Source organism: Artibeus jamaicensis, unplaced genomic scaffold (genome assembly GCF_021234435.1).
Source record: "Artibeus jamaicensis isolate MK-2021 breed Jamaican fruit bat unplaced genomic scaffold, CSHL_Jam_final scaffold_286, whole genome shotgun sequence".
Classification (NCBI taxonomy): Eukaryota; Metazoa; Chordata; class Mammalia; order Chiroptera; family Phyllostomidae; genus Artibeus; species Artibeus jamaicensis.
Genome location: NW_026522034.1, coordinates 6,911,300 through 6,937,325, shown reverse-complemented (window position 1 = coordinate 6,937,325; position 26,026 = coordinate 6,911,300). Strand labels below are relative to the sequence as shown.

Genomic DNA, 26,026 nt, shown 5'->3' with positions numbered 1-26,026 from the left:
GCAACACGTACTCCCTGATCTCCAGCCACGGGTCAGACTTAGTTAGATGGGTTGAGATACGTGCTCTTTATCTCGTATCTCATAATCCAGCAAAGAAATGGTGCAGGAGTAATTGACTACAGTGCAAAGTGATTTGTGCCCTAAATAAGTCTTTTCGTACTTCTCAGGATGAGTTTATGAATGAAAGTTTTAATGATGAGATGTGGGTTGGTTTTTGGTGGTTTTTTTTAGCGATTTCTTCTAGGTAGTATTGTGTGAAGTATTTTCCGTATATTACCCTCTTTAAAATTTACTAGAACACTAGTAAATGATGGTATATACCTACACATCATTTTACAAGTTTGAGAGATGGGACAGGACTCATAGTATGACAAGTAGCGAGGCTGGAATTTAGACTGTTTCTTATTCTTCCACTCATGAAAGTGTAAATCGGACTCTATGCAGGTGTCGGATTGTAATCCGTTTAGATTGGGTTATGTCACAGGTTGGACACTAGAGGGTGCAGAGAGCAAACCAATGAGAGGAATTTGCCTCCGGGGTCTACCAGTCTGAAAAGCTCTAACAAATTGACTTTCTCAAATTCATCTTTGAAGGTGAGTCAATTAGAAGCTCATTGTTGGAAAAACAGGTCTGGACCTACTGCACATTCCAGTTACAGATAAGGGCAAGGATCACTCAGGCTACATCTTTCAACCAAAGCACTTCAGCCCGCTGTTTTTCCCCCGTAGCATAGAATGCCTACAGATCTTAATCAGGTGTCTGTGTACAGTAACAAGACACATGTCTCGCTTGCTCTTCCCATTTGCACAACAGGAGTGTTGTGCAAATAGCTGCTCAACTCGAAACTGGTCCAGGTGAAAGCTGCTCAGCTTACCCCGCTGGGCTGCACACACGCCCCAGACGTGACCCCGCCACACTTGTTCCTGCTCCCAGAGCAACGAGGGCCCAGTCTGACTCCTGCTGCACTGGTGAGGTCAGAAAGAACTGACCCACTGGCACGCCCATCGCCCATCCTTGTGAGGGGTGCTTCCTGTGGTGAAATACTCAGGCTCTGGCCTACAGGATCACATTTCTGTCAGGGAGTGGGCCCTCACCAGGTCGGAGGTGGTGCTGGGAGCCAGAAGTCGGCATTCCCTGGTAGTGTTCACTCCTTTCTTCCTAGAGCATTGCCATTAGCTCTGGGTGCTTTGCCGTCTTCTTTACCACTCGCCAGGATAGACTGTGCAGCTGAATACTACTGAGAAAAGCAAGTTCGCGTTTGGGGGGAAGTAGTCAAAAATAATCCATGACCAATGTGTTTTCAAAGAGTCCTTTCTCATGTGTTTCAGCCTGTGCGGCAGAAGGCAAACAGAGCCCTTCTCAGCCTGGGCACACCCTGGAGTGATGCAATGGCAAAGTAAAACGCAGGCAGGGACACGCTTCTGGATGAGCTGAGCTCATGTTCAGAGGGCCTTCCCCCGACCACGTGCAGCAGGGGGATTGGGGCAGTCTGGCCCTCATTCTGCGTTTAGGGAAGGGGCAGCCAGCAACTTCTTCTTTAAGTAAGAAAGTTATGCGAACAAAATGTAAGATGGGTTTGGGGGCATTATGAGGGAGGTTAAAGGGGACAAGAAACTGGAAGGTCTTGGGAGAAGGGTGTGAGGACTCGGGGAGGAGGGAGCACGTAAGAAACATTCCAGAGACGGAGCCAACAGCTCTGAGTTGTCCACTGAACGTGGAAAATGGTGGAGAAAAAGGGATAAATACGAGACCCTCACATTCTCTGAGTGTCTGCCACGTGCAAGTCAGTGAGCATTTTAGATGGTAACTCACTGAATTCTCACAAATCGTGAAGTAGGAATTTCATCATCCACCTTTAGGGGGGAGGAAACGGGGCACAGAGAGGCTAAGTCACTTGCCAAAGGTCACTAGGACTTGAACCTGGTGATTAAGCCCCCAAACCTGCATTCTTCACATACACCGTACAGTCTCTTTTCTAGTCCAGGGACATGAAGGCTCCCTGGCTGGGTCAGAAAGTCAGGAGGCACAGGTATGTGTGTGTGTGTGTGTGTGTGTGTGTGTGTGTGTAAGGCGGGGTTGGAAGAGGGCATCTGGACGTCTGTGTGGAGTTTGAATGTTCTGCCAGCACCTCATGGGGAGATGTCCAGCAAGTTTTGGGTCCCAATACGGAGAAAAAGCTGGTTTTAATTAAAAACAATGAAACATCTGTAAAAATACTGTTGGCTGAGTTTCCCAGTCAAGTTATTCAAGAAAGTCCTGCTCTGCTAATAAACAGGAAGCCCATGCTCCTGCTGAAGGGTTGGCCAGAGCTTCAGAAAGATCAGGTTCTTCAGCCAGGTGCTCGGAGTCTCTGGGGTCAAAGGTCTGCAAGGTCTACGAAGGCTGAGCCTTGAAGGGGGAGCAGAGGATGGATGTGTAGAAGGCCCCTCAATCGTTCAGAGTGCCCTCCTCATTCTAACGCATCAGTGCTTCTCCCACTGCCCGTCCATTAGAGCCGCCCAGGGAGGTTTAAAAACCATGGGTTCCCAGGCCTCACTCAGAACGAATTGAATCAGACTGTCTCAGGGTAGGTGCAGGCCGTTTTGAAGAGCTCTCTAGGGGGGATGCTAATGTGAGGCTGGGGTGAGCACAGGAAAGAGCCCTAGGAGAGCAGAGGGCAACGACTAACATCTCCAAAGGACCTTTTGCTTCACAAAGCACTTGCACACACATGGCCTTGATAATGAGCATCTTATTATTATCCACTGGTTGGATGGGGAAACTCTGAGTCACAAAGAGAGGTGACTTGCCAAGGTCAAACTGTTACTTATTGGAACAGCTAGAGCCCGTATCTGCTGGGTTAATTTAGGGTTACTTCATAAGGTCATACAGGGCAGTGTTACAAACAGAAGGCCAAGTTAATCTGTATTCACATAGAAAGGTGAGGGTATAGGTATTTTTCAAAGAAATTGTGACCCACAGGATTGAATCTAAAAATAGAGCTGTAGCTTGTGTACATAAAGGAGTGGAAGAATCTGAAGGTCACCAGGCCAAACACTGGCGAAGTCCAGAGGGCTGTGGCCAGGGGTAGGCAGGGGAGTAGAGGTGGAGTCAGGGGGTGAAGCTCTGAGCGGCCTGGAGTGGGATGGGCACTGCCCAGGGTCAGGCAGCTGCTGCGCCCCCTATAGCTGGCAGTGGTGGAAATAAATGGCAGATCTGAGTAATTCCTGGAGGCATCTACCAATTTATAGGGATTCTTCTGGGTCTTCAAAGGGACATGCTGTCTTACTAACCAGATAAGAACCACCTGTTAACTGGTGTAGAGCTGTGTCATTTAAAAGGCATCGTCTTCGCCCACTTTCATAACGAGTGCCACACAGCCCCGCCCCGGCAGCTCCCTGGGTGAAATGGGCGTAATAACACCTCACAGGGCACTGGGAGGAAAACCCAAAGAATGTTTCTCGCAAAATTTCTAGCACATAGGAGGTGCTGAATAAATATGCACACCTTTTGTGGGTTTTATTTTTAATGTGGATGGCAAGGTTCAGCGATGCTAGGTCCCGTCCAGCAGTGAGAGGCTGGGCTCTAGCCAGCTCCAGCCGTCTGGACGGGTCAGTTACTTCCCCACATAATGTTTCTACTGGTGTATAAGAGATGACACCCGAGCCTTTCTTGTGCGACCTGGGAAAATTAAATGAGATAATGCGTGGAAAACTCTTAGCATAGTTCCTGGCATCTAACCAGTATTCAATAATTATTAACAAAATCCACTAAGTGACTTGCCCCCAATCTCTCCAACTAGCAAATGAGAAGCCAACACTGAAATCTTGGCCAGTGCTCTTTCTGCAACACCAAAATGGCTTCTGGTGATAATGGACATGAACCCCAGGAAAAGGAGCTACCACTTATGGAGGGCCAACTGCATTTCAGACACTGACGTTAAGACAAGGCACCTTGCAGGATACAATGAGGCTGGGTGGCACTACAAACTGTCCTAAAGTCACAGAACCAGGCAGTGGGGTCTGGGACGTGGGAGTTGCTCTGTGTGACATCTAGCCCCACAGCTCTGTTCTCAGAATCACCAGGCTGGCTTGTTAAAATCCAGATTCCAGGCCCTTCTCCCACAGTTTCTGATTCAGTGGGCCCGAGCATTTGCATTTCTAACAGGTCCCCAGGTGACGTCACTGCTGTGGGTTGTCACACTGGGGACCTTGCTCTGCACTGAGTTCTCTCCTGCTCGGTGACTCACTGTGATGAGAAGTGCGGGGCTCTAACATCTGCACAAATTCTGCACGCCTCAGGCTGCCGGGAGCCCCAGGGAGCGCCCCAGGGCTGCCCTGGGGCACATTCGTGAAATGTGTCTCCATTAAGCTCCCCAGGGCCTCACGACAGGCTAACCACAGCCGTGTTGGACGGGCAGACTTTTGTCAGGCGCAGTCTATGACTTCAGAGCCAGCACTCCCAGTTGGGTGTTTTATTATTTATTCACTTGACACGAAACATACAGTAGGTCCTGGGAGATACCATGCTACGGGCTTAAAGTAGTTGCCACTACACGACAGAATTCCTCTGCGCGCCCAGGAAGCCCGGGGAACAGCCAACTGAGGACCGCGACGTTACCGCAGAGGACAGCCCCGCCCCACAGCCGCACTGGGCGGGGCCTTTCGCACACACTGGGCGGTGTCGGAGCAGCGGGCGCGCCGGGAGGAGGGGCGTCCTGAACTAGAAGACGGTCTTAAAACCAGAGCGTACCAGACAGTTCATGTACATTACAAATATATAAATTAAGAGGTTTACATGTATACAAATATCTTTTGAAAGGGGACTTCATTTCATCCTACATCATGCCAGGTATTTGTCAGAACCTTGAAGACAGAGGCAGTTTGTGATGGAGCTGGTATCAAAAATAGAAGGCATTTATTTATACGTGGGCCCTGCTCCTCTCATGTCCAGCATGGAATCCTCTGGTGCTGTCGGGGCCTCTGGGCAACCTCAGCACGCCCACAGGTAACCCATCTGCAGTCTGCATCTTCCGAGCCGGCAGCGGACTGGCCCGGGGGCTCCTCTCCTGCGCCCCCATCTCCACTTGGCGGCGCCTCCGGACCCAGGGGCTGCCGGAGGGAGTGACGCTGCTGTCAGAGGAGTAGTCCGTGCACTTGCGAAAGACCTCAGGGCTGGTGCTCGAGTTCAGCCTGCCTTCCTCCGCCAGTGGGGATTTTCTGGAAACTCCTTTGCGTTGAGCCAAGGGGCTGCTCCAAGGACTTGAGCACGGGGAGGCATTCGGGCTCAGAAAGAGATTCTGGTGGCCAGAAGGGCTGAGCTTGCTGGCCCCCGCATGCCGCCGGCCAGCCATAGGGGACGTGGGATTGCTCTCGGGGTCGGAGGAGCTGTTAGCGGAAGACTCGTCCCCCATGTACTGCAGCTCCTCAACTCTCTTGTTCGGGGATTTGCTCCAGGGGATGCTGGCAGGGTGCTCCTCGTCCTGGTTCTTGTCTTTGGGAGGCTTCTTTTTGGGTGGCTTCATACCGATCAGGATAGCTTTCATGTTCTCCTTGCCCTGAGATTCCATGACCATGAACTCGTGGGCTTTGATGGCCGCTTCCACCTCCTCGAATTCCACGATGGCACACTCTTGGGTCCCCACCTGGCTGTACCGGCTACTGATCCTCCGGATATCAGGGGGCAGCTCCCTCCCGGGTTTGAGGATCCGCACTGAGGAGATGACGCCAAAGGTCCCAAAGAGCTTGAGCAGGTGTTCCATCACCTTCTCCTGCACTCTCCCGTTCTTCTGGGGGCTGCCCAGGGCCCACAGCCTGGGGGACAAGTAGAGATCATAGACCAGGAGCATCTTGCTGGGGAGGTTCTCATTGGGGAAGAGTGGGACAGGGGTGGTCCTCCTCACTTTCCGGTGGTCCTCATTCAACTCGAGGGTCACCGAGTACTTCAAGGCATGTGCTGTGGTTCTCCAGTCCCGTGTAAGGTGTTTCACCTAAAGAACACGAAGCAAATCTGAATTGGTACCTCATGTCTCTGTCCACCTGTGTCCCCTGTAATCTCCCTCCCACCTTTCCTTACTCCGGAACACTGGTATCTAGAATCATACCTGGTGCAGACAGGCACTCGAAAACCTAGTGAATGACTGAGTGAACAAACACACTTCATACGATGTCAAGGGAGGCAGCAGTTTAAAGCTGTGCAGTCCCACAGAACTTTCCATGGTGCAGCAGATACTCTATCCTGCACAAGTGTAGAGGTTAAACCTGCAGGCTCTGGGCCAAGGCCCTATTCAGCTGCTCAGTGCCTCGATTTCCTCATCTGTGAAATGGAGATGTTAATACACCTACCCCACAGAGCTGGCCGGAGGATTAAATGAATAAATACATATGTACGTACATATTTATATCCACACATACACACCCACACCCACACACACGCACAACTTAAAATAGGGCCTGGCTCCCAGGGACTACTCAATAAATATTAGATGCTGTCATTATTTCAAATGTTACATGCTATCATTTTGATAGGACTTAGAGATTTTAACATCCCAATGCCTCTCCAAAGTTGTATTTCTGCATTTATGTATTTGCTACACAAGAGGCTCCAAAAGCTTTTCATGTTTCACTGCAATATCTCCTGGAAATAATGTGTCCTGTTTCAACTTGGAATTAAATCCAACTCGGGCCTCACGGAGCGTGAGGAAATAGATCCCTCCTCACTTAGTGGAAATTGTGTGTATCAGGGTTGCCGTACGTGAAAGCTATATTTATATCCTAAAGCAGTAATTTTCATGAGGCCCACTCCCACTGTAGGGAACGCCAGGGAGGATGAGTCATCCCGAAGAGGTGGGGGAGGTGGGTGGGGTGGGCGGCCTGATCCAACAATGGCAAGATCACCCCGAGTCCTCCGAGGCCAGGCCAGAGCAGTTGCTCTGCAGAGGACCCAGAGACCAAACCAGGTGCTCCCCAGGACTCAAGAAGGGAGTGCTCCCTTCCAGGCAGTGCCATCAGTCGTACAGGCCACTCCGGGAGAGAGGACACTGTCCATTCCAGCCTGCAGCCCCCGGATGGTATGGCCCAAATCTAGGCTTTGAGTGTGGGAATCACAGCCCCCCACACGGAGACTCAATGTGCTGATCACCACATCACAGCCTAAGGGCAGAGAGAAGTGGGCGCAGGGAAAGGGCTGGACTTGGGCCGAACTGACACCGTTTGGGATCCGGAAAGGGTGAAGACTGCAGATCGGTGCCAGGCTGCGGGGGGCCGACCAGAGGTCCTCCCGGGGGGCAGAACCTGGGGTCCTTCTCCAAGCCGGGTCAGGGAGGGAGCACTCAGGAGGGAGGGCCGTTCCACTGCCTGAGCCGGAGCCTGAAGCCTGAGCAAAGGTGCCTGGGCAGGGGCAGGGAGGTGGGGCTGCCTTACTCAGAGGGCAGCGAAGGCTGAGGGGGTGGGGCACATCCAGTCAAGAGAAAAGTGGGCTGTGGGAGGACGCGGCAGCCCTCCAGCAGCCCCCTGGAGCCAGGGGCCAGGCCCACTGGGGGGTCTCAGTCTGAGCGTGGAGGCCTGTGCCCGTGAGCTTCAGAAGGAGCACACAGTCACCAGCTAAGAAGAGGAACCAGCGCGCTGTGGCCTCTGTTTTATTACAAGAAGTTTGTGACATTTTCAGAAACTGTCACTTCTGTGTTTGTTACCTTTGTCACACAGGTTTCCTATTGCGATTACCAGGAAACCCTTTAAAAAGAAAGGGTCTCTGCTGTCATTCTGGAGGGACTGGGGAGTCTGTGTCCACTCGGAAACCAGCATGCAACAGAGAAGACCCCTCCTAAACAGACCCATAAGTGACAGCTTGAAAAGGAATGAAAATCAGGGTGACTCCTGGGACCCCTGGGGAGGGAAGAGAAGTGCATAAGATGACTCCCCAGCTGCAACATTTTGGGGTCCCCCACAGACACTCTGCATGTGAGATCTTGCTCGCTGTCCTCTGCACATGTGCGATGTTGTGATTTATTAGAAGAAATATATATATTTGGTCTTCACCCCCATTCCTGGCACTGAACTCCCAAAACCTTTGTAAATTCCTTGGGGACAGCAAGAGCACTAGGGGCATCTTTTACTCTAGTGAGGTGACTCTGGGCAGGCTCTGAAGGCTCCTGGAATGGCTCTGGTCACCAGAAAGACCAAGCCACAGTCAGCGGCTTAGACTTTCACCGGCCCCCACATCCTCCTGAGAGGGGAAAGAGGGAGGGAATGAAGTTAATAATTGATCATGTCTATGTAAAGAAGCCTCCAAAAAACCCCAGTAGTAGGGGTCTTGGAAAGCTGGCAGGTGGGTGAACACACCCACCTACCTGGTGGACCATGCACCCCAACTCTACTGGGACAGAAGCTCCTGTGCTGGGAACCCTTCCAGTCCTTGGTCTGCGCACCTCTTCACCTGGCTGTCCATCCGCATCCTTTATTATGCCCTTTAATGATCTGGTAAATGTCAGTGTTGCCCCAAGTTCTATGAGCTATTTTAGCAAACAACTGAATCCAAGGGGAAGAGGTCACAGGAACCTGTGACTTGCAGAGAAGTCGGACAGGAGCTGTGGGTAACCTGGGACCTACTAGTTGTGACTGTCACCTGAAGTGGGGGCAGTCTCATGGGGCGGGGCCCTAACCCCCTGAGGTCTGATGCTGCCTCCAGGTAGACAGTGTCAGGACTGAGTCAGACTGCAGGGCACCCAGCTGGCGTCAGAAATGCCTGGCCAGCGAGTCCCCTCACACCTGGCAGCAGCAGTGTGACTGAGGCAATGGCGTGACATAAAGGAGACACACAGAGGAAGAGTTGGTTTTTCCTTTGTAACATGAAATGCCCTCCCCACTCCTGTGCCTTGAAAACTCCTACTCATCATCCTCCAAGGTTCAATTTGAATGCTATCCCTTCCGGGAAGACCTCAGCTCTCCAGGCAGGGTTAGTTGCTCTTATCGACTCACCCCCAGCAGCGCTTTGTTCTCTCTTTCGTGGTGCTGCCGATGGTCACACTGTAATCCTCCACTGACCCCTCTCCTTCAGTGGACTTGGGAAGGGCAGGGGGTGCCCAATTCCTTTGCATTCCTGGGCTAACACGGTACTCGGCATTGATGAATGAATAAGGGAGCGAGAGCAGCAGAAGAGGGCAGAGCACCCCCAGAGGTGAGGCCAGGAAGAGCCCTGGGGGAAAGCTCCCCCCTCGGTGCTCCCTGACAGCGTGGCCACGGCCCACTCCTCACACATCTCATTATGCAACAGGAACGTCATGCTCTCCATTCTACAAACACACTTCCCCCGGGAGACACAGACTTCTTAGGCCAACTGGTCTGCAGGCTCTTCGAGAAGCAGCAGGCAAAGAGTCCAGCTGCCAGAGGTGCATGCAGCGGGGTCGCGTGGTCTGCTGCCCAGACAGCAGCCACAGGTAGACATCCCACCCCTGACCCCGACAAGGATGCCGGCACTGCACAGCCAAGGCTGCTGGAGTCCCGGAGGAGGCCCACCTCCCAGAGCTCTGAGCACTCCTTCCTCCTTTTCTTTATTCAACTTGACAAAACACTTGAGTTTCACATAACTCTAGGCCTAGTAGGCATCTCACAAGACTATTGCTGAGACATGTCCCAACACCCAGGACCTTTTATGAAGGTGGGATGATATTTCTGGTAACAACTCTAAATCCCTTCTCTTGATCGTTTTTCTCTTTTCACCCCTGGGAGGAAGTAAAAAGTCACTAGTTATCTGGTTTCAAAAGGGTAAAAAATATTTAGACCCATAACCCAAAGCGCCTTTGAAATCCTGGACGCAGCAGCTCTGCCAAGGAAGCCTCACCTTTTTGAAGGATGTAAGTAGTTTGACGCTCACGTATCCCAGCTTGTTCCTCCTCACGTGCTTCAGCAGGAAGGCATCCTTCTCCAGATTTTCATCAGAAAAGTAGAATTCGATCTGATCCACCAGCTTCTTGATTAACTCCTCATCTGGGGGCTCCCACTCCTGCTCCAGGTCCTCACGCTCATTCTCACCCCCACTCGTCGTGGCGCCGCTGTGACCAGAAGGACACACTGGGTGTTATGCAAGCTGAACTGTTTCCCCTGACCCTGAACTCTCATGTTCAAGACCCAGAATGCGAGCTTACTTGGAAAGGGTGTTATAGATGCCATTGGTTGAAGATGGGGCCGCACTCGAGTAGGAAGGTCCCTGATCTAATAGGGCCGGTGTCTTGAAAAGGGCATCTGGACGCATGCGCACAGGGTGAATGCCTTGTGAAGGTGAAGGCAGAGACTGGGATATGGAAGGCGGGGTACAGCAGAGACTGCCAGAAAACCGCCCGGAATGAGGAGAGAGGCCACAGCGGATCCTTCCACTGCACCTTGAGAGGGAGCAGGCCCCCTGACACCTGGACTGTGGACATCTGGGCTCCAGAACTGTGGGCCATCAATTTTCGCTGCTCTGGGACCTCTGGTTTGTGGTGCTTGTTTACAGCAGCCCCTGGACACTGCACTGGGTCACGCCAGAACTGGACTCCCCAGAGGTGCTGGTCACACGGCCACATGGGAATAGATTTTGCTTCCAAAGATCTAAGAAAGCACACTTTTATTTTTAAAAAGGAGGGAGGATCATTAAGACACCCTCGACTAACCTCTATGTACTGCTCTGCTGTTCCATGGTTTCCACGGCCTCTTCCCTCCCCACTTTCACCACACAGATCGCGATTTCTACAGGACCGTTTAGTGGAGTAGCTGGGAGTTCCAGCTCTAGAGGTGGACGGTCTGAGTTTGAAGCCTGACACCACCATCTATTAACTGCGTCCGCTCTGGCCCGGAGCCCCACAGCCACACCGCAGACCGCTGTCCCCGAATCGGGATGTCACTCTCCTGACAGGCTTGTTGTGCAGATTAAACAAATTAAGACACACAATATCCAGAAGAGTTCCTGGCACGCCCTTAGAGCTCAGTGACAGACACTCATTTGCACGTTCAGAAGAGGCATATCTAGGGTTCAAACTCAAACTTCGTGGCTCCAGAGCCAGCTACGTTCCAGGGTTTGTGGAGTGGGACCCTGTTATGGAATCTGGAAAATAATCACGCTCACCGGGGCCTCCTAAATGAAACAAGCCCACGCCCAGCTCTGCCTGGATGGACTTCCCCTTCCCGAGAATATTGGGGCACGAGAACACGCCGAAGAAATCCTGGGGAACGCTTCTTTAGGAAGGCCAACCTTTCACAAAGAGATTGTTAAAACCTTCAAAGCCATATGTAATTAGGGAACCTGTGATTATCTACATCACAGTGAACACCATTATTAGAAGCCATCAAAGGTGATTCTCTTTTGTCTATGTATTACCAAATTAAATTAGGTATTACAAATTATACAATGAAAAGAATTAGTTAAAAATGACTTCCAGAAGAAAATAACTGCTTTCCTCTATGGTAGCTCGATGTCTAACAACATGACCAGCAGACGCGGGGCAGACACTTCCTGAGCAGACAGCGCTCCTCCCTGCACAGATACACACGCCTCGGCGACCCACAGCTGCAGCGCACTCTGCTCTGCCGCTCTGGGGGGAGGACTCCCCTGGCGCCCAAAAGGGCCCGGGAAGTGCACAGCCAAAAGGAGAAGCAACTCAAGAGTCCGCTGATGGATAAATGGATTAATAAGCTGCGGTATGTATATACAGTGAAATATATTTCAGCCTCCAAAAGAACATTCTGACACCTGTTACAACACGGATGAACCTTGAGGACATTATGCTAAGTGAAAAAGGCCCGTCACAAAAGGACAAATGCTGTATGATGTCACTTATATGAGGTCCCCGGAATAATCAAATTCACAGAGACGGAAAGTAGAGTGGCGGTGAATGGGGCAGGGAATGGGTTGGTGGGAGTTACTGTTTAATGGACACAGTTTCTGGTGGAAAAGAAAAAAGTTCTGGAGATGGAAGGCGGTGAGGGTTGCACAATGAGAATGCGTTTAACGCCACTTAAAAAGGGTTAAAATGATACATTTTGTTATGTGTATTTTACAATTAGTTTTTTTTTAAAGGAGGCCTTCAACACAAAGAAGCATGAGTGTGTACATGCACATTATATTTCCTTTACAAAGAAGCAAACGGTTAACATTTCCCTTGGGTCAGGATCAAGGTCTTAAATAACCAGCCAATGAGAAAAGGGGGGGTGGGACCGAAAGTAGAAGAACTGTCACCCATTACTGTGACGGTTTAAAGCTGTCCTTCGACTCTAAGTTTTCACTGGCTCTCATGGTGAAAGCAACTGTGGAAGAGTCAAAATGAGAATAAAAATGGAATATTTTTATGGATGTCCCATAAGTAAAGTTATGATTTTGTGTTGGGCTGCATTCATAGCCGTTCTGGGCTCCACGTGGCCAGTGGGCCATGGGTGGGACGCCAGAGGTTATAAAAACAAATATACACTTCCCTAGCTTCTCTTATAGGTAGTAGCCATTTGTCACATTATGGCCAATGACACACAAGCGCACATTTTTTGGCCCTGCCCTTTCCACTTCTCTCTGTGTGATACATGGATGTGGCGGTTGGAGTTTAGCACACATTTTACTGCCATAAGAAAAAGACCAAAAGAGTCGGCCTCGTCTGACCTATTGACGTTACTGACTTGCCGAACCAATTCCTATAACTACCTACCTGAATAATTTCGTGAGAAAGATAATATCTTATTTGTTTATTCACTTGTCAGTTGGGTTTTCTATTGCTTATAGCCAAATTTTAGGATAGTAACACTGCAGTGAGAAAGGAGGTCTTCCAAATGTGCCAGAGAAAAGCGGCAGGGGGACAATTAGTGGAATGAAAAAGAAGACGCAAGATGGACAGAACAAATTTTCACTTTATTAGAGAAAATGTATATACCGAGTAGTAGTTAAAATGGATAGGCTAATTATACAAAATAACCACAAATGCACAGAAAATTCTATGCGCCACTGACAAGGGATGAGGTGAGATGTGCGATGATGACCAACGAAGAATTCTGGGTAGGCTCAGGGGTATTAGCAAATGGTCTAAGTTTCTCTAAGTGGCTAGTATACCAGAGGTGACCAGACCATTGAGGGGACTTAAAAACCAATACATCCTACTCCCAAACCAGAGCAGTTGATGCTCTTATAAACACTCTACTGGTAAACAAAACATAATGGAGGGAAGGCGATTTTGGTTTTCAATTTCTCTAGCGGCCATTCCCCAGGTCTCCCCTGGGAAGACCATACTCGCTGTGGATGATCTTTTGGTGGCTTGACTGAGAAAACGGAGTTCATCCAATCAGACCTGCCCAGACCTCCCTTGAGCCTTGCCTTCCCACCCCCAAGCCTGTTCTGAGTCTGGACATCCAGCAAAACCCCCATCTGCCATGTCCAGGTGGCCTTTCTCCACCCCGGTCCTCCTGCTCTGTGGCAGGTTGGTGCACTGCTGAGCCCCTTCTTGCTACTCTTCCCCTTGAGCTTGTTCTTTTCTAATTCTTCTCACCCCTTGAACTGCCCCCTTGGTCTCCTCTTTCTTCTCCCATTCCCGAATGTATGTATTCCCCAAGGATCTCTCCTTGACTCTTTGTCCCTCGGCAGCCTCTACACTTCTGCCCCTGGTTGCTCATCCAACTCAAATCAGCCTTTCCCCCCCATGCCTCGTCCTCCTCCCACTCCTGAGCCCTAGTCCTCAGTTCCTACCTATGTGCCTAACAGTTCCACTCAGATAGCCCGATACTGCTTCCAATGCAGTAAGTCCAGGATCGGACTATCACCTCCTGCAGAACTCAGCCTCGGGTAGGACTGAAGCCTTAACCTATCATGAGACATTCTGTCTGGGAAGCTCACCTTCCTTTCACAGTCTCATGGTACACAATCCATACTGTGTTCAGGGGTAACTGCATCAGTTACTTGCACCCAGGGAGAGGATGGGCAAGGAGGCAGGATTCTGAATAGGTGGGCAGTCCTGGTGAGGTGCATAAAACACCTGTGCTGGTGCAGAGGTGAGTATTTGGCAAGCAGGAGCCCTCCCTCTGCATGGGTGCTCTCAGCAGCAGTTGTGTTTCTCCAGAGGGAGCATCTTAGAAGAACAGGATGGCCTGTTTCACATCTGGAAGCACACTGCACTGTTTCTTGGTTCATGCAACAACCTTTAAACAAAAAAGACCCCGGCACTGGCTGGTGTGGCTCAGTTGGCTGGAGCATCATCCTGTGCATGGAAAGGTCACGGGTTCGACTCCCAGTCAGGGCATGTGTTTAGACTGCAGTTTCTGTCCCTGGTTGGGTGGACACTGGAGGCAACTGATGGATGTTTCTCTTGCAGCAGTGCTTCTGCCCCCCCCCCCTTCCTCTTTCTCTAGAGTCAATGAATATGTCCTCAGGTGAGGATTAAAAAGTAAAAAAATAAAAATAAAAAGAACCTATACCCTTTATGAACATTAAAAACATCTATATCTTTCAAATATGAATATTGGCAACTTTTTGTCAATTACAACAGCCTTGTCAAAACCATATATTGTCCTTCCCAAAAAGTCCCACCCACTACTCTGCCTATTCACTCTCATCTGCATTTAGGCTCAAACCCCAAGATGCATCTTCTGCCCCCACATCGAGTCAGTCGTCAAGTGTTGGTTTGTTCTGCAGCGTCTCCCACCTGCTCTCTTTTCCATTCCAACTGTCCTTGAAGAATGTTAATAGCTTATCAAAAATAACTCTTAAAAATTAGAAAAATACATATGCATAGTGGAAACAAAAATAAAATAGTAGAGAATTTGTACAAGCAACAATTCCCTGCTCTACTTCTCCCTAGAGGCGCTCTCTCTCAATAAAGTCATTTAGCTCTTATGACAGTTCCCTTATAAGTCAATAAAATTGCTCACAGCTCTATTCTCACTTGTCAATTACAAACGTTCTCTATTCATGTCCTGTTGTATAAAACGAGGGTTTGGGGTTGCTCAGGTCCCAAAGCCTCTTCTTCCAGTTTTAAAATTTTTATATTATTTTTATTTTTTCTACTTGTGTTTTTAAATTATGCACTTAAAATTCTGTTTCTTGCCCTGGCTGGTGTAGCTCAGTGGATTGAGCAAAGGACTGCAAACCAGAGGATCGCAGTTCAATTCCCAGTCAGGGCACATGCCTGGGTTGCAGGCCAGTTCCCTGCAGGCCAGTTCCCAGCAGGGGATGCACTAGAGGCAACTATACATTGATGTTTCTCTCCCTCTCTCCTTCTCCTCTAAAGATAAATAAATAAAATCTTTTTAAAAAATTCTGTTTCTTACTCTATCAACCTTAAATAATATTTCTCAGTTGCTCAGTGCATGATGTGCATGTTACCCTACCTCTCCCGTCACCTCTCCTTCCATTGCCAGCCACCCTAACTCTCTCCGATGTGCCTCTATCTCATTTTGTCGTGGTTCATACTGTTTACATTCTGTTCTGTAACTGCTTTTCCATGTTTTGTCTATAGATGGATAAAGGTAAAAGCCAATCAGTTATATGTATTTTGTGCCTGTGTAAGCATGGTGTTTGCTGAGGTCACTTCTGTTTTTGGAAGTCCTGCTGGCTGGCCGGCCGGTCGGTCACCTGAATTGACCCTTTGCCTATCTCTTCTCTCATGCCGTCTGCCTGTACCTTCGTCTCTGATTTACATGGTAAGACATCTCTTTGTCTTTATCTTCCAACCTTTCCCAGTAAGTGTTTTAATTTCAGTAATTATTTACTTATTCTCCAAGAACTCTTCTACATCTCCAGATTTTTCCTTTTTAGGAGCATCTCATTCTTGTTTTTGGGGTGCAATGTTTTAAAGTCCCTCCCAGGGCACTACCTGGAGTGTATCTTTTTAGTCTTTTTGTTTCCAAAAACGTCATCACCATATCCTCTGGAGTCGATTTTTCTATTTAACTTTCACGTCATTGACTTTCTTCATGTGACTGGCAAGCCGGTCATCTTTTTCTTTATACACATTTTTAAAATAAACTTATTTTGGAATAGTTTTAGATGTATAGAAAAGTTGTGAAAGTAGTGGAGTTCCCATGTACCCCACAGCAGGCTGCTTCTGTTATTAATGGCTTAAGTTACTAATGTATATTTAATGAATATTGATACATTACTCTGAGCTAAGGTTCATACTTCATTCAGATGGCCTTGCTTTTGACCTAATGTCCTTCTTCTGTGGCAGGATCCCATCTGGGACACCAGGTTACCTTCAGTCATTGTCATGTCTCCCCAGGCGCCTCTGGACTGTGAGTTTCTCAAACTCTCCTTGTTTGTGATGACCTTGACAGTGTTGAAGAGGGCTGTTCAGGTGAGTTGTCGAGTGTCCCTCTTTGTGACTTATCTGGTGTTTTTCTCATGATTAGACCGGGAGTGTGTATTTGGGGAGGACCGCAGCAGTAACTTCCATTCCCACCACTCCCCATCAAGGGTGTGTATTGTCAGCGTGACTGGTCACTGTGGGGGTTGACCCTGACCACCTGGCCTAGGTAGTCTGTCTCCACTGCAAAGTGACCCCTTTTCCCTACTTCCCAAGCTATACACCATGGAAGGTAGTCACTGAGCACAGCTCACACTTGAGGAATGGAGAGTGAGGATGCACCGCTATTCGTTTGGAAGAGTGAAACTCTGGATTGCTTTTTCTTGGTGGGTTGTGTGCATTCCCCCTACAGATGTACATTCTTTAAAAAAAAGCTTTTACTTATTAATTTTTAGAGAGAAGGGAAGGGAAGGAGAAAGAGAGGGAGAGAAACATCAATGTGTGGTTGCCTCTCTCTGACCCCCTACTGGGCATCTGGGTCACAACCCAGACATATGCCCTGACTGGGAATCAAACCAGTGACCCTTTGGTTCACAGGCCAGCGCTTAATCCACTGAGCCACGTCGGCCAGGGTAAGCTGTATACTCTTACTGGTTTTCTGCTTAGGTGGCTGTATATGCATGGTGGGGCTTGCCAACTTGACTTTAGGGGGAACAGGCAGGGGATCATTACTGAAGGGCTTTCTATGGAGAAAGCTTTACCCTGCAGGTGCTGGCTTTACTTCAGCAGCCCCAGATGACCAGTTAGTTCATTCGATTTCCTGTAGAAAATAATCTTGTTTCTTTTTTCCCCCTTGGAAATAATTAGTATGCAGTCCTCTACTTTTCAGTGTCAGATAGAGGAACTGGGCAGTTGTTCTACAGGAAGAATTTAAATGACCTCTTAGATATTAGCATCCTTCACATATTTCCTAACCACAGCCTTTCCAGGGTTCTGTCTGTCCACCTCCTGCCACCTGCCCAGCCCCCTTCCCCACTCCAGCTGTATTTTGGGTTAAGCCTCTTTCACTCTGTGCCTTATTACATGTTTGGAAGAACAGCTATGTCACTGGTCTAATGATAATGTAAAAACAATAATAATGTTTTCTACTCTACATTAAAACCCAAAGTCCTTAGTTTTTTATTGAGATTCATTAAGAATCTGGCTGTAACCAGCTTCCAAACTTATTTCCATATATTTCTTTCCAGATCCGTTGCTCCAAGCAAATAAAAGACTTACAGTTCCTTGTAAGGCTCACAGGGCTCTGGACTCTGTGCCTTTCAGCACGCTGTTCCCACCTCCTAGCTGCACCTCGATGTCCATCTCAAATGCGATTCTCCCAAAAAGGAAATCACTTCACCTTTCAACTAACATTTGTCTGTACTTGTATCGGAACTACCCGTGTGCACATCTCTTGATGCCCTGAACCCTAAGTGTCTGGAGAGCAGGGTTCTTATTGGTTTCTTTCACTCTAACGTCAACCCAGAGCCTGGCACACAGTAGGAATTTAAAGGGCACCACCAACGAGAAGCGAATCACTTCTGCGAGGGCAAGTCATGCCTATCAGGATTCTTGGAGACAAAAAGTATGGTTACTGGTGAATATCTTGTTAGTGGCCTTTCAAGAGGACTTCAAAAAAGTTTTATGTTTACATTAGTGTTTAATATTAAATAAAACATTGCACTTGGGAGTGGTGATACATTTTTCTGTTGCAGCTGTAAACCTGCTGGAAATGGCAACAGGGTGGAAACGAGGGGCACATTTCAAAGTAGATGACTGGGCTCCGCACGCCAGTATTGAAATTTTTATCATATTTGTAAATAATTTGGAGAAACAAGTGCAGCATACAATCTCCAAGGCTTTTATCATAAAATCTCAAGTTAATTTGGATATGTTAATTGAGTAATTAATCAAATGATACCTTACAGAAGGAAACTATCCGAACTAACATGGTGGAGGAATGAGCTCCCTCTGTGGCTTTGCACACAGGGAAGGTTTCCTGGACTCGTCTGTCCTTGCAGATGGTCTAACACGGCACTTTGACCACCAAGCCCAGGCAAATGCTGGACAGCAACAAGAAGGATATTGAGAAAATGTCATTTTTTTAGATTTTATTTATTTATCTTTAGAGGGGAAGGGAAGGAGAGAGGGAGAGAAACATCAATGTATGGTTGCCTCCTGTGCGTCCCCTGCCAGGAGCTGGCCTGCAACCCAGGCACGTGCCCTGACTGGGAATCGAACTGCGGTTGTTTGGTTCACAGGCTCGCACTCAATACACTGAGCTACACCTGCCAGGGCAGAAAATATTATTTCTGAAAAACACTAGGGTTCAGTCCCATCTGTGTGAAGTTTCTTTTGCTTTGCCTCCAGAAAAATATAATGAATCTAAAAAGGTCCAAAAAGGCAACCAAACTGATGATGCAATATAAAACCTTGAGGACTCCCCTGGTCAGGTGGCTCAGGCGGTTGGAACGTCATCCTGTACACTCTCCCCATCCCTCTCTCCCCCTCCCCCCAACTCTCTCTCTAAAATAAAAAAACATATCCTTGGGCGAGGATAAAAAAAATGAGGGCAGAATCAAAAGATAAAGGTTCTTCATGGAGACAGACTGATACTATATAAGTATGTTTCCAACTTTGGAAAAGGCACCTTGGGAACAACTTTACTCTGGATGTCGATAGCAGAGGCCACATCCTGTGTTCCTATGGCCACACGTTCTCATATATTTATTAGAGATCATGACCTGTCTTCGGACATGATGTTCTGACATGTTTCTCAGTGCCTGGGAAAAGGGTACAACTAGCTACACAACTAGCTCAGGATGTCTCTGCTGGCTAAATAATACTTTGTGACATGGAGCAGAGATGAGGTTTACAAAGTTCTTAGCTCCACGCCTGGCACAAGCTGGCACTGATAAATAGAGGCTTTCATGATCACCACCCAGAACAGGTAAGTGATGGCTACAGCAATGTCCCTAAACATCATGGAGAGAAGGAAACCTAGCTGCTTCTTTTGCCAAATGAAAAGCAGTTGTGCTCAGTGGTTTATTATTTATACTAATATTCAACATTATGATTTTAAGTCATTTTATACGATGTAAGACAAAGCAAACAAGTAAATAGGTTAATGTTATTAGAAATCAAGATTTGCAGTATAAAAATAAAAGAAGCAAAGCAAAACCTGTAATATTAAGTTTGAATTAGCAATATAAATTTTATAAAAATACCTTTTCTAGTTCTGTCCATTGAAAGGACCTAAAAGCAATAATGTCCCCGTAGAAATCAGCACTCTTAATACAAGTCTTGGTTTCTAAATACCTTTCCACTAGTAGCTGAAAAACCAGGGATTCCTGTGGAAATAGCTGGGTCCCATGACTGAAATAGGAAACATACAAATTAAGCCTAGAATATCTAGTATCAGAAAACAAGGAAGTACTCAAAGAAAGGGGAAATAATTGACTATTTCTGCGTGCCTGTTAGTGGGGAATTCTTGTTCAATCTCAGGTGATGAAGCAAACTCTTTTTTACAGCAGAATGCTACTTAATAAATGTACTACAGTTAATAAAATTAGGAAATCCCCAATTTGTAATGCCCAATAGACTGACTAAAGCACTAAAACCATTAGGAGAAAATCTTTAGTGAACAAATATCCACAGGAAGGCCACCTATTATTTGTTCACTGCAATGGGGAGACCACCTTAACCAAGAGGTTAAATTCAGCATCACTAATGGTGGATGCTGTCTAAGATGATGCAATGAAAATTCCATAGCATTGCTTGGAAGTGTTCTTCCCAACATGTTTAATCTGAATCCAATCAAGCCTTTAGCCCTCACTTCCAGTTTACAGGAAACATATGGTACAAAGGAGAAAGTTAAACTAGATGATGAGAACATAACCAGAACAATTCAAACTGTGAAACATTCAATAAGACATCTGGCCTCTTAGTTCCAAAACAGAAAAGCATTAAAAAATGGTAATGTTCTAAATTAAAATATTCTCAAGAGACATTACAGGCCAATGCCTCAAACTGGATTGGATTCCAGTTAAGGGGAAAAATAAACAGCTATAAAAGACAATATGGACCAATTGGGGGAATCGTAAATATGGAACTTGATTATTAGAACATTTTAGGGATTATATTAGGAAATTGTCCATTTTCTAAGTTGCAATTGGTTTCTATGCAACGTAAGTTTCTATGGTTTTATAAGAGAATGGCATTATTAAGAGCTGTACAATAATGTACATAGGGTGTACCTCTTATGTATCAGATATTTTCAAATGCTTCAGGAAAAACCATATGCGCTGTATATCCATCAAATAAATATGGCAAAATATTTACAACTGTCCTATTTGTTCACACTTATGTTTGAAATTTTTATGTTAAAATAAAATAGTGATCAAGCTGCGAGGAGAGGGCTAATGAATATTTGGAGGTTACAGGGATTTTCCCTTCCACTTTTCCCTTGTTCCCCTGGGATAATAAGCCAGGTACCGGGCTAGGTACAGGAGATGCAGAGAGGCCTCAGGCAAGATCACAGCCTTCAAGGGATCTCACTGTCTAGTGGAGGAGAAATACAAACGCTTCAGCTCCATAGAGTGAGTGTGATGACAGAGGCATGCATTCATTCAGCAAATATTTAGAAAGCACGCCTTACGCGCCAGGTGCGGAGCTTACAATGAGAACAGGGCAAGCAGATGTGTCCCCTGAGTTCACGGACCTCATAGTCCAGTCAGGGAGACAGAATCTAGAATCGTAATTGTGGGTAAGCACATAAAACAGGCAGAGGGTACAGCAACACAAAGGAAAGGAAACAAATCCAAGGATGGGCTGGTCGGGAAAGAGGCAGTGAAGTTTTTGGGCTGACTAGAAATCAGCCAACCAGAGGGACGTAGAGGTGTGGCTTCAAAGGCCTGTAGACTAAAACTACACCCTGTGTTCCTAGACCGGGGAGGGGTCGGTTCTGTGGGAGCATGAACTGCTGGATGGGCAGGAAAGGAGGCAATGGGCTGAGGGAAGGCGTGGGTGGGTGCCATAGCTCCCCGAGCAGATTTAGGAACCAGGGCTGTCTCCTGCAGGCTCTGGGAGTGCTCTCGCAGTGTGGCGGCTGCTCCCGTGCCAGGCCGGGCCCAAACCAGGGACAGTGTGGATCTTGTTCTTGGCTGTATCTCCTTGTGCTCTGGATGACTGTCTGCTGGGCTCCGAAGGCTCCACGACCCTGAGGAGCCCCAGTGGGCAGCAGGAAATGCTTCTGACTGAATGCTCCCTGAGACTCAAGCCCCTGGCGCTGGGAGAAAAGGGTGGCTTTGAAGAGACGGTGTTGAGGATGAGGGCAGGAAGCCTACCAGAACCGAGGATCGTGTTCTCCGAAGTCTAATAGGGGATTTTTCCAGGACCAAGAAATAAGTAGGGCTTTAATCTCTGCTAATGGTACTATCTCAAAACTTAGCCCCAGGCCCTGGCCTGTGTGGCTCCCTTGGTTGGAGCATCCTCCTGTAACTGAAAGATTGCCAGTTTGATTCCCAGTCAAAGCACCTGCCTCGATTGAGGCTCAGTCCCAGGCTGGGGCGTGCAGGAGGCAGCCGACTTGTATTTCTCTCTCTCTCTTCCTACCCCTCCCTCTCTAAGGAGAATAAATTGAAATAAAAAAAACAAAAAACAAAAAAACTTAGCCCCAGGATAGGGGACAGCTTATTGCCAGTCACAGGCAAAAAAAAAAGTCAGAGGAATAAACCACTCGGGACTACTCTACATGGTCTCTGAAATTATTTGACTAGGTAACTGCCTTCTCCTCAAGGCTGTGAAATGCCAGTGATGATGGAGTCATTATTTTTATATTCGCAGTACTCAGCACAGCTGAATGAATGAGTCAGACTTTACAGTATGTATAGTGCTGATGGACCATCTGCTGTGACCCAGCTCTCCTGATCTATATTGTTGGGCTGGACTTTCCTCCTCAAATTTGTCTGTCTCCACTGAACTGTTCTGAATCTTTGGGCCCCTAAATCCAGACCTTCTCCGCTAGGAAAGGGTCAGCCAGTGACAGGGAAAGAGTTTGGCCTCAGCGTCCTTATGTCCTTGACTTGACTAGTCTCCCAATGAAGGAGATAGGTGCCTGCCACAGAATAACCCCATAGAGCCCTGACAGCTAAAAGCATATGCACAGAGTCCCAGTAGAGGGTTCTTAGTAGGTGCATGTTGGTATTTCCGAGATTGTGCAAATTCTGCCGTTGCCCTATTCTCATTTCAATGGGTACTCCATATTGTATCTCTTTTCAACAGCAGAAACAAAAAAACCAGTCCTCAAAGGCCTAGGCATTAGTTAGACACAAGACTAAGATCATCAGCTGATGACAAAGCTCAGGGCCCAGAGGCAAGGTTAGGTGATTTCTTGTGCGGCACCACCCATCTGCCAGGAACCCAACGCTAAGGCACAAGATGATGATGCAACAAGCACAGATGTCAGGTGGGGAGGCTGCGTCAACACGGGAATCCCCCAGCAAGAGAGGACGCAGGCAGCAAGCCCTAAACTGATCCCGATTCAGGGCAAGAGAGCTCTCTACACATTACATCACCCATCCTGGGATCCCATGGCAGCAACTGTCAGCTGCGCCTGGCCGGCCCGCACCCAGAGACTGAGGGAAGACATTTGGACGGATAAGCAGAGGGCAGCGAGGGCTTGCTGGAACCACTGGAAATCGGTCCGGGAGGGCGGTGCGCCTGTAGGTAGGGTTAAGGACCGAGCTGGGCTGAGCTTCCTAGAGGGTCTTTGGGTGAGTTCACGGAGAAAGAAGCTCCTGAAGCCCGCAGGCGAGGACGGCCCAGGAGGGACTTCCTCCAGTGACCCCAGAGCATGCCCATGAACAGACTTCTCAGCCGCCCGCCGCCAGCCCCGGGTGGGAGCCTTGGTGGGGTTTACAGAGCCTCGGACCAGGGCTCCAACAACCGTCAAAGCCTGTTCTGACAACGCGCGATGGCCCAGAGCAGCGTCCCCGGGGGCGGCGCTGATTCAAACCCCTGTGCCCACCGAGTTGTCTCCAAACTCCGGTGCGCAGGGACCCCGGTCGGCAGCTCCCACTCCGACCTGGCACGCTGCCGCGCCTACCTGTGCCCGCGACTCGGCTCCTCCTCGCTGGCACTGCCCCAACCCGGGCTGAGGTACCGAGCCGAAGCCCCCGAGCCCCGCGCCTCCGCGCTCTCCTCCTCGTCCTCCAGGTCCTCCGCGTCCTCGGCCTCCTGGATGGCTACGCGGATCTGCACCGCGGTCTCCGGCCCCGGCAAAGCCTCCTCGCCGGGCTGGGCCATGACTCGCAGGCTGGCCGGGACGCGGCGCCGCCGGATCCCCGCGCCTCAAGGCCGAGGCAGCCGGGAGACCGCTTCTGCGACCTAGGGGGCAGCGGCGGCCTGGGAGGGACGGGGGTCGCGGCGCCCCGCCCCGCGCCGCAGCCGCCACCGCCCCGGACGCAGACTCGAAGCCAGCGCAGGCGGGCCGCGAAGAGGGAGGGCGACTTCCTCTGCCCTCCTCCCACTGAGGCCTGTCCGGGAACGAATGCCTGGACCCCCGAGGCTTCCAGTGCTCGCCTCTGCTCGCGGGCTCCAAACCCGAGAGGAGGAGCCTGGGCTCAGGGTTCTAGCTGGTTCCTTTCACGGCTGCCCCGGGGAGGGGCGAAGTGCGTCTGACTTCTCAGTTTGTACATGACGCTAGGGGTGGCAGGCACTAACAGCAGCCTCCTGCGTGTCTCCGCCACTGACCTGCCGAGAGGACTGCAGCCTCGGCAGGCTGGTCCCTTTGGCATAACCGCCCTAAACTGCCCGTCCTGCGAGGTCAGCGGCTTGGTGCCCACGATGACCTATGCCAGTGGTTCTCAAGGCCCCTAGACCAGCAGCGCCAGCCTTACGTGGGAACTGGTTAGAAATGCAGATTCTCAGGGTCGATCCAGATCTGAATCAGAATCTATGATTCAGAACTTTGTCTCTGAACAAGACTTCTAAGTCATGCCGAAGCTCACTCAAGTTCGAAAGCCACTGTTTCTTAGAATACGTCCTGCATATAGTCAGCATTCAAATATTTGTTGAATGAATAAAGGGAGCTATTGAAATGGCAGCCTGTTCGAAAACCCTGCACCTTTCCACATTTAACTTTAAATGTGTTCCATCTCAACCCTTCACATGTGACCCAGAAACTAGGAACAAAGGCATAGAAATGAATAAAACCCAAATCTGCTTTCAGGAAGCTCTTAATATAGTGCCTTAAATGTAATTTATCACGTCAATTTGCCAAACTAGGACTCCGAAAGAACAGCACCCATGACCAATACGTTTTGATATAGGGAATCAAGTCAGGAGAGGCTCAAGAAGTGAGGTCTCTTGGAAAGCAGTGTGACCTTGTAAAAGAACACCATGCATGGCCCCTGGGTGTCTGGCCTGGGGCCAGGAGAGGTGCAGGAAGAACAGCCTTTATTTTTAAGGTTTGACGGCAACCTGTGTCCCTTTCTTTGTCAGCTCTCTCTCTTGATCAAAGAGGCCTTGGAATGAATAAGTGAGGGAAGAGCCAGACCCTGGAGCTCTGCACCAGCACAGCTCAGGGTCCAGGTTCTGAGCTACTGAGGGGAGCTAAAAGTGGAGAGGATCTTTTCCGTGTCAGCTGGCCTTTCTCCAGGGCTGCAGAGCTTGTAGAACTGCTACTCACTCAGTCCCCTCCCTGCTGCGAGGATCAAGAAGAGAGACTTGCAGCCCCTTCCATGCCTCCAGATCGGATAATTTTAGTTCGTGAATTTCACAAAGCAATGCATGTTCTTTCATGTAAACCATCTTGTGTGGCAAAGACAGCAAGGATCACTGCCCTTCCCCACAACAATGACTCACGTGCACCGATTTACAGTTTATGGAGAGTTCATGCGTACCTTATCTCAGGGTTTCCAACTGCCTGGTAGTGAGTCCTCTGAGGACTTTTCTGAAAACACAGACTCCTAAGTCCTCATAGTTTGAAAACATGCCGTTGGTAAATGAGTCTGGTTGCAGAAGTATTTTATTTGGTTGGAGTTTTGAAAAGTAAATTGAATTTATATGCCTTTAAGTTCAAATATATTTGCCTATACTGATTCTAATATTATTTACTCCTGACTCTTCATAAAAGAATTTTGGGTTAGAAAGGATATCAGATATCATGAACCCTAAGGTCCTCCTGTGAGGGAGTGAGTAACCCCAACAGTGCAAAGCCCCTTCATTGCTGGGCTCCACTGAAAGGAAAGATGATATAGATATAGGTATAGGTGTAAATACATAGACAGAGGTATAGTAAATAGAGATGTAGGGAGATGGATGTAGAGATAGAGACACATAGGCAGAGGTATATAGATATACACACACAATTTGGAGTATACTGTGGAATCAAATGCAAAATTTGATGGCATTGTAAAGCAACTTCACATTTGATTTGAGTAGCCCTACCCACACACCCCGTCACTGGTGTCACTGGTGAAGGAACCAGTCCTTTTAAAGAACGCTTCTGGTTTCCAGCTCCTTTCTTCACAGAGCCGTGGGTGGAGACTGAGGCCAGTGCCACCGGGTGTGTGTCGAGCATCATTGCGGGGAGTTTGTATCAGCATGGAGATGACTAGCAAAGCTTCTTTCCACAAAATTATGACCTCAGTCTGGAGCTGGCACCAGTCCCTTTTCTTGGAAGCTTGAGAGCTCATTTTTATACTAAGCTCAACATGGGAAATAGCTTTTTTCATTGCTTCTGAGAGTGAAACAAAAGGAGAC

General features: G+C 48.5%; 1 protein-coding gene across 1 annotated transcript; it reads right to left on the bottom strand.

The window, feature by feature from the left end:
• Positions 1-4,444: 4,444 nt before the first annotated feature.
• Positions 4,445-23,845, bottom strand: LARP6 (La ribonucleoprotein 6, translational regulator). The gene is made up of 3 exons (XM_037137289.2): positions 23,367-23,845; positions 9,817-10,027; positions 4,445-5,968 (listed from the first exon to the last, which is right to left on the bottom strand). The coding sequence occupies exons 1-3, from the start codon at positions 23,564-23,566 to the stop codon at positions 4,901-4,903; spliced, it is 1,479 nt and encodes a 492-aa protein (XP_036993184.2). The 5' UTR covers positions 23,567-23,845; the 3' UTR covers positions 4,445-4,900.
• Positions 23,846-26,026: the final 2,181 nt, after the last annotated feature.

Excerpts from the sequence above, each read along its gene's own strand:
- LARP6 (XM_037137289.2), bottom strand. The coding sequence starts at position 23,566 with ATGGCCCAGCCCGGCGAGGAGGCTTTGCCGGGGCCGGAGACCGCGGTG. Across the intron at positions 10,028-23,366 it reads GAGCCGAGTCGCGGGCACAG|CGGCGCCACGACGAGTGGGG; the intron begins GTAGGCGCGGCA and ends TTCTGGTCACAG. Across the intron at positions 5,969-9,816 it reads TACTTACATCCTTCAAAAAG|GTGAAACACCTTACACGGGA; the intron begins GTGAGGCTTCCT and ends CGTGTTCTTTAG.